The sequence below is a fragment of the Pteronotus mesoamericanus genome, unplaced genomic scaffold, assembly GCF_021234165.1.
Source record: "Pteronotus mesoamericanus isolate MK-2021 breed Mesoamerican mustached bat unplaced genomic scaffold, CSHL_Meso_final scaffold_174, whole genome shotgun sequence".
Classification (NCBI taxonomy): Eukaryota; Metazoa; Chordata; class Mammalia; order Chiroptera; family Mormoopidae; genus Pteronotus; species Pteronotus mesoamericanus.
Window position 1 is genome coordinate 26,449,969 of NW_026555309.1, and position 12,123 is coordinate 26,462,091.

The 12,123-nt window shown below is 43.8% G+C and overlaps 1 protein-coding gene across 7 annotated transcripts in view; it reads right to left on the bottom strand.

The window, feature by feature from the left end:
* SYBU (syntabulin) overlaps positions 1-12,123 on the bottom strand; it is a 71,150-nt gene that overhangs the window by 25,379 nt on the left and 33,648 nt on the right. Inside the window, exon 1 of one of the 7 annotated variants that reach the window (XM_054590411.1) lies at positions 7,170-7,350. The exons of the other annotated variants lie outside the window; for them this stretch is intronic. Coding sequence (XP_054446386.1) covers positions 7,170-7,197 — 28 coding nt within the window. The 5' untranslated portion in view covers positions 7,198-7,350. Of the gene's footprint in view, positions 1-7,169; positions 7,351-12,123 lie in introns of those variants that run through there. 7 annotated transcript variants of the gene reach the window in all.

The window sequence follows — 12,123 nt, forward strand, 5'->3', positions numbered from 1 at the left end:
TACAGGTTCTCAAAGAAGAGAAAATGATAAATTCTGAAGATCACTACTTTGGTGTTCTTGTCCCGTAAAATTGTAGAAAAGCTCCCTTAATGTGGCAGGGAAGCTCAGCAAGAGTTCACTCATGGCCAGATAAGAAAAACAATTTGCACTTCCTTTTCTGACGGAGTTAGACTTGTGGCTGCCACACACATGGCACGTGTGGAATTCAGTGGGCACTCGGTCAAAACACTTATGAGAGTCACACGAACAAGGTTGGCATGTGCACTCGATGACAGCACCGCACTCGACAGCACAGTTCAGTCCCCGAAGGATTAGGACTAATGGATTTAATGGATTGCCTGTCAACCTCGAGGGAAATCTCTGATAACATGTCACCTGGCTCTGTCCTTGTCCTGATCCTGCTTAACATGCTTTATTAATGACATGAATGAAAACATGGAAGGCACGGTGTTGACGGCAGACTGCATACCACACAAGCCTTGAAGGCACAACTAATACAACGAATGACAGGGTCAGAGACTCATGTTACCAGCCCCTGTGGACTAAAAACCAAATCTGTCCAGAGCTCTCCATCTGCTGTGTCCTTTAATCTTTCCTCTCTGAGACATACAGGGTATAAACGTGGAAGCGGAGGTTCTGAGCAGAGAGGAGATGAGCTCGAATCCCAGAACTAGTAACCAGCAGAGCTGGCTTGTCTAACTTGAGAGCCTGCTTTCTTCTCCGCCCACTCTGCTTGGTGCCTCATGATCAGAATTCACAAAGATCTAAGAATTATAAACCATGATGATATTCATGATACTCAATTGAGCCCATTTCAAAGATGTGTTGAACCCTGCATGCACTAAGGCACTGCGTGGGGGCAGGGCCGTGGAGAGGTATAGTTCTGGTGTTCAAGGCTCCTACAAGGAAATGAGCTGCACAAACAACCAGTATACAGGGCAGGACACTAAGGGATCACAGAATAGGAAGAAATACTCTCCGCGAGGGTGAGGGGAAGAGGGCAGGGGATATGGCATGGGCTGATGCCGCCTGAGACGGGCCCTGAGCACCAGGCAGAATATGGCCAAGTGCTGGGGGTGCGGAAGGGAGTGGACGTTAGGGGGAAGGGAAGCCGTGCACTGAAATGTGGAGGGAAAGAACCCCACAGGGAATGTTTAGAATCTACTGAATCCCTTGTTTAGTGACGAGATGAGAAAATGCAGCCAAAAAAGTGAGTCGTACCCAGAGAGCTGAAGAATGTGGACACTATGCTAACACAGCTACACGGAAACACGGAACTCTGTGCTAAGGGCATTTACAGTGAAGGCAAGAGGGGGCCATGACAACATTGGAACAGGGGGGTAACAGGAACAGATGCTCTGTGGAGACACTGAGGCAGCAATGCCCAGAGGAGGGACCGGAGGCTGGCAGGAGAGACAGGCGACTAATACAGTTCGGGGGAGGGAGGCCTGTACCACAAGGGGAAGCCCAGGCCATGGAGCCCCCTGCCACAGAGCTCTTAGATCTACACAATTCACTGCACAGGTTCAAAGTCACTGAAAACCCCAGGTCACTAAAGGTTTTAAAACAGTAAAAGCATGAAGTAAATTCAACACGAAGAAACGCCACATCTTACGTTATACTCTTGACTGCAGTGCTAATGACATAAAGGAACAGCGAGTGAAGATATGTTTTCCATACAAAGAGCGGAAAAACAAAACAGAAATTATCTCCATGAAATGAAAGGAAAAAAAGCTCTCTCATATTGCCTGAGGACTGTGTGAAAAATTGAATAATCGAATCAGAATGGGTTGAGATCCACACTAGATTTACCACTGTGCAATCAATCTTTAATGCAAATATTTTTTATTTGCAAGCACAAATGTCAATAAAATAGAACAAATAAACTGGGGTAAATTCAGGCCATTTCTGGCATCTGTACAGAGCGTCCAAACAAAAGCAAGTGGAGAAATGGAAGGCCTCGTGGGGTTTGTTTTAATTCAGGCATGTGTTCAAGGAACTAACATGAGCATTGGGGAGGAAAGGGAATCATGAAGTCACAGGAAAGCATTTCCAGGAGAAAGCCTGGCAGCACAAGAGAGAATTCTGGATCAGGAGATGGGCTTGCAAGAAAACAGGTGCAAGGCAGGTGGAACAGCTCCCGCCCTCCTGCCCTGGGGACACCTGTTCAAGGCTCGGGGAACCTAGTGCCAGCCCAGGGAGGTGACTTCACCTGGGCTGCTACACGCCCGCTGTGGCATTCCGGAGCTGAGTACTTGTTGAGAGAGACAGGGAGTTCTGCAAACCAGCGGGGCTTCCAGCAGCAAGCTCCTGCATTTCACCTCATGACATTGTTTATCAGTTGAAAACTGAATTCTCCAAGTTCTGAACACAATGTTTCTGAATGTCCCTCTAAAAAAGTTCTCTACTAATCCTTGTGTGCTTTGTAGCACTTAAAAAGAATGGGGCACACCCATGATTCAATTATGCTCTCTACACAAATCTTGCTCTGAATTTCCATGGATTTGCTTAAGGGAGGCTTCCCCAGGATCTCATCTCAAAGCGACATCTGGCACAGAGCAGTCGGTCCCAGGCCAACCCTCTGCTTGTCCAGCTACTCTGCCCCACCCCCCACACAAGTTAACTTTTAAATTGAAGTGTACTCAATGTTCTCTATTCTCTCCGCCCTCCAGTGTTCTACGAAAAAACCAAAGAAGAATGGAAAAGCAAAGCAGGCCATTATAAAAATATGAAGGCCACTCTCTTTAGGACAGCCGGAGGGTTTGTGTGGTGGCAAAATGCAGGGGAGAAGTAGGAAATGGTAGCTTGGAAATCTCTCCAAACAAAGAGTGTGTGGCTAATTTCGGTAGCCTACAAAAAGCACCCCAAAGAGACAAAAGTAACAAGGCTCCAAATGAACAAACCCACTGAATTCCAATCTCCCTGAGCAGGCAGAATCACCAAAATGTCTCCTGGGCTCTGGGGCCCAGCCATTCCCTCCCTTAGCAGGTCTAGCGGGCACCTGCTAAGTTTTAGGCATGGTGCTAACTATGGAAAACACAAAGGCAGAGAAAACACAGCTCCTTGTTTAAACTGTGCATTGCATGCCAACATATTTTTAGCAACACATTCCTAAGGTTGTAAAATTATGTTTAAGTGCAAAGAAATGATAAAACAGATGTTTCAATGTAGTGTTACCTCTTGGGGGAGACAGAGAATAGGAACTGGGGAAGCCCACAGGCAGCTTTGGTGGGGGCGGGGGGGCGGGGGTTGGGCTGGTGATACTTGAGGTGAAATGGGCGATCGCAGTGTTCGCTTTATTATATTGTGTGGTGTGCATATACATCATATAGACTTTTTCTGCATCACATTAGATACATGTTTAAAAAGAAATAAGGGAAGTATCAAAAATGAATTTAAAACAAAAGATAATAAAATGAGAAAGAAAGAGAGGAGCAAATAAACACATGATCCACGTCCTAGAGAGCCTGACATTCTAGTAGAGAAAGGTCATCTAAAAGATAGTTGTTAAATATAACATGGTAACCATAACAAAAGAATTTTTTAAAAGACGTCTAAGTGCGTGGCATTTAAGTTAACAGGAATGGCATGCAATGTTCAGATCCTCAAGGGACTTTTCACTCAAAGACCTGGTTTTACCCATTTTAAGGGTTAACACAGAATTACTTCCTCTGGACAGCTTCCCAGTCCCCCAAAGGCTGGGTTCCCTGGCCCTTCACTGTGCACCCATGGGACCCTGTACTCCCCCCAGAAACATGTCACACAGGTAACAGGGAGCCCCTGTTTTACTATTGTGTCCTGGTGTGTAGCTGCCAGGCACATCATAAATATTTGTTGAAAACAACAAACGAGTATTATTACTGGGTTCAGTTCTGTTAATTGATCTCTGGGACTAAAGAGACAAGGAAGGGTGGAAATGCTAAACTGGAGAATCCCATCCAAAACTCAAAAATGCCCCAGCCTAGCACGGACGAACCCCTTTGTTGCCCCTGGTAAGCTGGGCTCGGCGGGACTCCAGCAGACAGCACCGCCTGCAGACCCCGGACCCTGCTCTGCATGCACTAGCGCTTCTGAGCCTGCGGCTTAGATCCCTCGCTTCTCCCACCACCCAACGGGGGAAAAGCATTGGATGTCAGGCAGTCGCCCTGTATCAGGTTCAGGCCTAGCCTTTCGAGAACAGCCAGGCCCGCCCGTAGTGCCGGCAGAAATCAGATCCTCCTGGCAGAGGTCCGCACAGCCCGCCTATCTCAGCCGCAGGGGTGAGGACAAGAAGCCAAAGACTCAGGAAGATCCAGTTTCTCTGAATAATGCTGCCGCCACACAAGACGAGGGGCATCCTTCCCTCTGGAACTGCCACGAATGCCCTCTGTTGAAAAAGAACTTGACAAACAGAACTGTGAACTGAGAGCTCAAAAGGATATGACCCACAACTCATGACAGCGGCACTCAGTACCTCATAAACACAACAACTCATGCACCGTCAGACCATGCACCTGTATGACAACAACAACGGGAAGGAAGTGGGGCATTATTTTGGCCACAGACCACTAGAGTATGGGTAAAAGGTCACCATGGCAGTGGGGGTGTCGCTAAGAACTTAATTTTTGCCTTGAAACAAGGCTTATTTTATTCTGGGTAGGTTATCTGAGTGATACTGGATTTGAAATCGTGTTTAGCAAAATATATGTAGCATGTATGGGCATACACCGATTGCAAGTTCCTGGCCTCTAGAGGTCGTGTTTTAAATCACATCCTACAAATGTCCTCCCCTGTTTCCTTTCAAGTGAGTTGGTACGGCCCTTGCTGCACATGCCACGGTCTTTCTGGGGCAAACAGATGGAAGGAAGAGAATATGCCAGAAAGAAGAAATGGAAAATGGTATTGAAATTAAAATGAAGCTGCAAAATATAATCTGGGTCAACTCCTCATGTGTTTGAAAGTCAGCACCGGCAGGCTCTGCACATGTGGCATTGGTTTTGTATTTTTCTCGGCTCAGATGTCACGGAGAATTAGTGCAAAAGGAAAAATCCCAGCATGGGGCCTCTTTTTATACAGATTAATCAATCATTTCCCATCTCTTCCTCTCCCATCATCCCCTAAACTTTCAACTTAATGAAACTGCTCTCATTTCAAAATGTCATTACTGACCTCTGAACGGAAATCCTTTCAGGAAAGAAAGTGAGCTTAAAATGTGAAGCTAGATTTTTAATTGTCACATTTTAATTTTGTTATAAATATTAACTGACTTATGCTATGTGACCTAGCCCCTTTTATGGCATATATCTGTTGCGGTGTCCTACATATCTATTGTGTTACTGGCAGCAAAATTAATTGGCAAACATTTCATTATATAAGTGTATAGAGGTTTAGCAAAATCATACAGCCACACATTTCAAAAGAGAAAACCAATTGTGTACCTCACATTTTGTTGGCTACATTTTCATGTACATCAAGTGCCATCACTATCATCAGAATGCCACGCACAGAGTTAGGTTCTTAGTAAGCATTTAATGGGAAATTTGATAGGCTGAATGGAGTCAAACCAAAAAACTATGCATGCTATTAGTGCCAGTCTCTCTGGACTACATGGCATTGCAAAAATGATCATAATAGGTATGGTAATCATAATATAATAGCAGCTAACACATATTGAATGCCATGTGCCATTGGTTAAGTCATTGATTTTCAAAGCAGCCTTACATCACAGGCCCTATTATTATTCCACTATACAGATGAGGAAACAGTTTTAGAGAGGAGTTTGGGTATCTTAAAGTTGGAAAAAAGTGCCATTCTATACTGGTTTTCACAGACAGACACACCGAGGAAGGAAAGTGGGGCCTTGTACTACAAATAAGGTGAAAAACGTCGGGTTGTCATCAGCATTGTTCCCAGGTCTCCAAAACCATGATCTCTACAGAGTTTCTCATGGATCCTTGATCGTCTGCTGGATGGAAATTGTATTTATAAAATATAAAGGCAAGGCTATGACCTAAATTTGACCCCAAGGACACAGTCGGAGCCAGAGCAGTCACTGGTACATTCACATTCTCAAAGGGTGGTACCTTTCCACCACTGCAGGCAATTAAAATTGAGTCATGACTAACAGTTGGAAAACATGACATTATACTGGTTGCCCTTTGCCTGAATGGCCATGAGTACAGAAAATAAATTTACAACCTGGTATAATATTCTGTGCTTACCCTTTTACATGATCCAAATGAATCGCTATTATGCCAATCCAGTACATGGTCTGTTTTTTGTTTAGAGCTGCTAGATGCCAGTTCTCTACTGTGGACCAGCTCAAAATCTAAGTTTTACAGTTTTAAAGTCATTGAACTGGAACTGAGATTACCATATGTATAATCTTCCTTTTGTTTCTACTAATTAGTTGTAATACCACAGGCATTCATCATTTGCTCAGCAGATGAACATCCCTTTAAGATGACTCATGTATTTTACAACATTGCAAACCCAGCCTCTTACGCTCTTGGAATGTACAGTAAAGAGGAAGTGTCAGATCAAATCAGTTAATAAAAGGAGTACTCTTCCACGTTCCAGTTCCGTGGACATGCAGAGTTTCAGAATTTCTACTGGATGCCACACGAGAGAAGGAAATTAAAACTGGCCGGAGAGATGTGCTCTGAATAATTTCCACACACAGTGCATGCAGCTCATCTTTCTGTGGACGGCGGACATGATCACATGGACAGGCTCTCTCCTGATAATAAATACGTCATGTCTTGGCCTACACAGGGGCCCACTGCAAACTACGGGCAGCGCCAATTAGCATTAATTGGGGCTGTGCTCATCTATTCCCATAGCACACCAGTGGCTAAGGCCGGGCTTTGCATTTACAAATGCAGCATGCGCTACTCTGGGTTAGAAGAGCATTCTAAAATATAAGCACCCGTGGTCATTCTTTTTTTCTTTCGGTTTCAAAGTGCACAGACTCACCTATGACAGGGGATATTGACAACAATATATGTGTGTCTCTTTAAGAGTTTAGTTAGCGACTCTGCATTCAGGCTATCTCAAAGGCAGAGGTGAAAATTTGATTTTAAGCTACAGTTTTCGCCTACCACAGCTAACTCTGCACACACACGCACACAAAGAGCATACCCTCTCTGATCCAACATAATTATTTACTTACTGTGACTAATACTACTTACTTAGAAGGTAAGCTCCGTAGACTTTCATGGCAAACACTGCCTCTGCAAACAGCCTCCCACCCAGGCTGGGGTATGTCTTGTGCAGAAATACAGTGTGTGCAGCTCATTGCTCGGTGGAGTACAGTCTCAGAGTGGGGTAGCCATGGAGACCGAGCCTCCTACATGTGCAGGGCAAGGAAGTTACTCTGCTGGGCACCATAGCAACAGGAGGCAGAGGGAAGGCAAGCCAATCAGGGAAGAGCACAGGAGCTTCTCCCTGGTGACTGCAGCATTTCAAATGGAACCAGCGCCCTCATGAATGGACACAAAGCATTTAAAGAAATACCAGATTGTCAAATAGAAGTAAATGCCTACACAACAGTCAAGGCTAATCCTTTGACGATGTTGGAATAAAACACTTAGAATCTTTCTACAATGATTGTATCACAATGGGCAACTAAGAAATTACATCAAAACCCCACATTCCTAAATTTAATGGCAAGCATGTGAGGCTTTGAGGCAAAGGCTTGGTGTACTCCATGAATTCCAGCTATTTAAATATGCAAGGCACTTCACAGTGCTGCCAGGAGGGAGAAGCAGGCGAGATCCACAGTGCCGAAGGGAGAAAATGGAATTGGGGATTCTCTGGGACAATGGTCGACATTTTCCTCCCAAACAGGTTTGCTTAGAGTAAACACATCTATTAAACTTCCGCCAAAGCCCTCCATTATATCAGCATAGTTCTTACAAAGGAGGCATCTGTGACAAAATAGGACCGATGCAGACAAGGTAGCAAGTGGACATCCAAATGCCTTAAAGTTGTTATTTGAAAACTTGCCTCATCGCTCATGTTATAATAGTAATGACAGCGATTATTTATTGAGCACATACTGTATCCCAGGCAAATACTGTCATTACAAACACAGCTTTCTGCCAAATACTGACAGTGATTTTTGCAAAAAAATATAGGACATGCATGTTTACCTCTTAGTGCTCTGCAGTATTTATGTGATGAATACAGTCTGCTATACAGTGAACATATTTTATGATTCTCACAGCAACCCGAAAAGGCTAAGTATTAATTATTCCTCTGTATTATAAAGGAAAAAAAACCATGTCCTTACATCACAAAAGAAACCCTTCCACCCACTAACTCCCCTTCCTGCACTGCTCTGCAGGTGACCTCATCCGTCCTATTCAATGTCTAAATATAAGGTGAGGTACCCTCCTTCCACAATTACCTCCCAGAAAAGAAATCCCTTTATATTAGTGTCTTTCCAAAGTCTCTTATTATAGAGTTCTCTTTATAATTACCTTCTTTGAACAAAGTCCCCGTTTGAAAAAGACACATCAGTCTGAACTGACCTCAATCAGTGCTAAGCCAGTCCGCCTTGAGAGGTCAACTGCTAGGGCTGATTCTTGTGAAGGGGGGCAAGAAAGTGAAAAAGAGATTTTTAATTATTCCTGTGGTATGACTCCTCCAGCCCTTTAAAGACCAATGGTTAAGTTGTAGAGATCACAAAACCCACATCCCCTGCTCACTGAACTCAGGAATGGGGTAGCTCTGGATAGTGAAGGATACTCAGGTGTATCTAGAGAAAAAGAGAAAAACTGGCTGTCCCCATACTATACACGGATGTTGTGATGATCTGCAATGTGTCCTCCAGGGTCCATCTCCATTCTCCCCTTCTTCCATAATAATAGGTGACCAAGATGTCCTGAGATACAATTGGAAATGACATATGCCCCACATCGGTGTCCTCAGTGAGGGGTCCTTTCCCCCCCTCCTTCTGCGTCAATGATGCAGCTGCCGACCAGCCAGGACCACCCAAATACCTATGTGCTGTTCTGCAAGAGACAAATAAACTTCTACTTAGTTTTAACGTCTGTGTTTGGGTGGGTCTCTTTTTACAGTAACTTAACTCTTACCCTCACAGGGCTTGTCTTGAAAATATGCAACAGACATGGATTCAAAACTGCTTTAGAGCAAACAAATTGGTTGGAAGTGAAGATGGTTTGCTCTGGCAAGGGCAGGTAAGTTGAAAAGTAACTCTTGAGATGAGAAAGACAGAATAAATATTTTTATATTAATATGATTAACGAAGTCAATGTTTCTAAATTAAGATAAAGTATAAATATATGTTTAACTAAAATAACAAATAAGAACCCATCAGACATTGGCTATTTCATTCCTCTCTCTAAAGGTTTACTTGAGTTAGCAAATAAAATAAAACATTTTAAATCTCAGGAAAATGGGACACTTTATATTCTGTCCTATACATTGTATCCCTATACAGGGGGGCAAAAGTAGGTTTACAGTTGCATGTGAAACATCAAGTTTATTCTTATATTATTATTATTTATTGTATTATTTTCTATATGCTCAGCTGTAAGCCTACTTTTGCCCACCCTGTACTTTTCTGTTTTCACGGCCTCCTTCCTAAGCCATGTAAATTCAGTGTACCTGCTTCCAATTTCACCTGCTGATAATCCAAGTCCGGAGTCACCAGAAGGATCCCAAACATATGACTTAAATTATGTCTCCTTTTTTTAGTACGTGTGCTGCTGAAGCGAGGACTATGTCTCTCTTCTTAAACCCCCCCACCAATGGATTCCCACCACTCTAACAATACGGACCTCACCTGCTACCACTTTTTGTTTCCAAAGTCACTGCGCCAGCCCCCTCCCTCCTCTAACCCTCCCTAAGTGTGAAGGAATGTGAATGTGGCTGATTAGCTCAAAGGTCATCTCCCAGACACTCTCCAGCCCCTTCCCAGTCACTGTGTGCTCAGCCTTGCCTTGTTCTACTTGTCACTATCTGAACTTTCCCTGTTTGTCTGCCTGCGTATCAGCCATCTCCCCATGTCAAAGGCAGGTATGAGAGCAGTCATCTCATCTGTATTTTCACTCCAGCCGGAATGCTTGGAGCAACAGTGTCAGCGCACAGTACATGCTCGATACATATGTGTTGCGTGAATAAATGCAAGCTAGTCAGTGTACAGCTGGGATTCAAACCTAGGTTTAGCAGAAACCTTAGACGTGGTAAAGTAAGAGGTTTGTTCTTCCTTTAGATGTATAAGGTCTTCCTTTAAACCTTTACATAGTGATCACCTTCCTGCAATGCCACAAACATTGTAGACTTTGCATCTGAGAATGAAACCCCTGAAGCCAGGTTCCTGAGGTGTGGCCTCACTCAGCCACAACCTGCATTCACGTAGCTTATTGCTGCTACAGGCTTAGGTGGCAGAATACTCAACCGAGTTATCCAAATGAACATACTGTGTTGTTCAACACATAACTTTTTGTCAATAACCCCACAATACACCCCAATGCCACACAACAAATTATAGTGGCAAAGAAGACAAAGAGATCAGGGTATTTATCCCTCAGGCTCCTTACCTGTCAGGGAAAGGGCACAGTGTCTTCACCCACAGCCTGGGAGCTCCCTCCATCTGGGTTCTGGGGAGCTCAGCACGTCTCTTGCCCTGAATGACGTGGAACGGGTCCAAGCTGCTACCAGTGCCAAGCATTTCGCCATACCTTGTGGCATCTCCCTAACTAGGCCCCTTTCTTTATATGCAGACAGTCTCTTCAACAAACCCTTCTCAATTAGAAAGAAGATCACATATTTGCAGACTTACAGCCATTGGTTTATGAGCTTGTGTGTAAAAGAAGTTTCCAAGTTTATTTCTTGTACGCTGGCAGTTGATAAATACGTCCAACAACGGTGTGCGGCCCACCGGAGGGTCTGCTCTGTATGACAGACCTATAGGGCTTTGCTCTCACACATTACAACACACAGGAAGCACTGGGCAGGTGCCCAAATCAGTGGCTAGAATACTGAATGTGCAATAAAACTTAGTGAACCCAGGATCTGGATGGCAGTCATCTTTGGGGAGAAGAGGATTATAATTAGGGGAAAACCAGTAATGGACCATTTGGCAGCATTACGTTGACTGGGGGCATCATCAAAGCACAGATGGGAGAAAGGCATGAGCATAAATAAGTAACCCAGCCCCAAAGATAAACACTAAGTCCACTCATTGCCGTTCAGCTTGATTTCACTCGCCTGGTTGGTCTCTGGTGGGGAGAAGTGATGGAACACACAATTACCCACCACAGAACATTCTCTGCTGTATCCTGGGTGAGGTTTCCTTTTCTCAGGGTGAAAGAAGGCTTCAGAGAGCCATTTCAGTATCTAGGCAAAAGCTCTTGTTTAACTTACTAAGTCTAATGATCTTTGTTTGCTAAAGTATTCATGATATGCAGGCAGCACACAAAACATCTTGGCAAGTAAAGAAAGAACTAGTTCCCAAGTAAGTGGGCAACGCCAAAGACCTTAACATTTCTTTGATGTTCACATGCTCCTAGCTTATGGTGCTGATCTGCATCCAAACAGCCTTATGTGTTCAACTTTCTGTATTTCATTGAAGTTACACTAAGGTTCACTGATTTTGTTATCAGCGATAGCCAGCATAATCTACATATGGACTGTATATGCTAATTTATAAAAATTAATCAGAATTGTTAGGGCTACGCAAACATTAAAGGAAGAGAAATGGGGGGTAACAGGGAAAAGAAGGGGTAGGGTCAAGCCAAGAAACATGAATGAACGGCCCATGGACAAAGCCAAAGTGGGGAAGGATGGAGGTGGGAGGTAGGGGTGGGTGGGGCAAGGGAAATTGGTGGTGGTAAAATGGAGACAAATGTATTTGAACAATAAAAAAAAATTAAGAAAAAATAATTTCTGTCTTATGTCAACAGGTCATTCTCAATTTTCACACTCCTCTACTGCAATTAAAATCAATTCTTTGAAGGCAGACTTTACAACCAGTGCAATGGTCAGGAGTTAGGGGCAAGAATACTTACTCTGTTTAAAATCCATTTACAAGTTGTGTGACCTTGGATGAGTTACTTAATGTTTGTATGCCTCTGTTTCCTCATCTATAAATTAGAAGATAATGATATCCCTTTC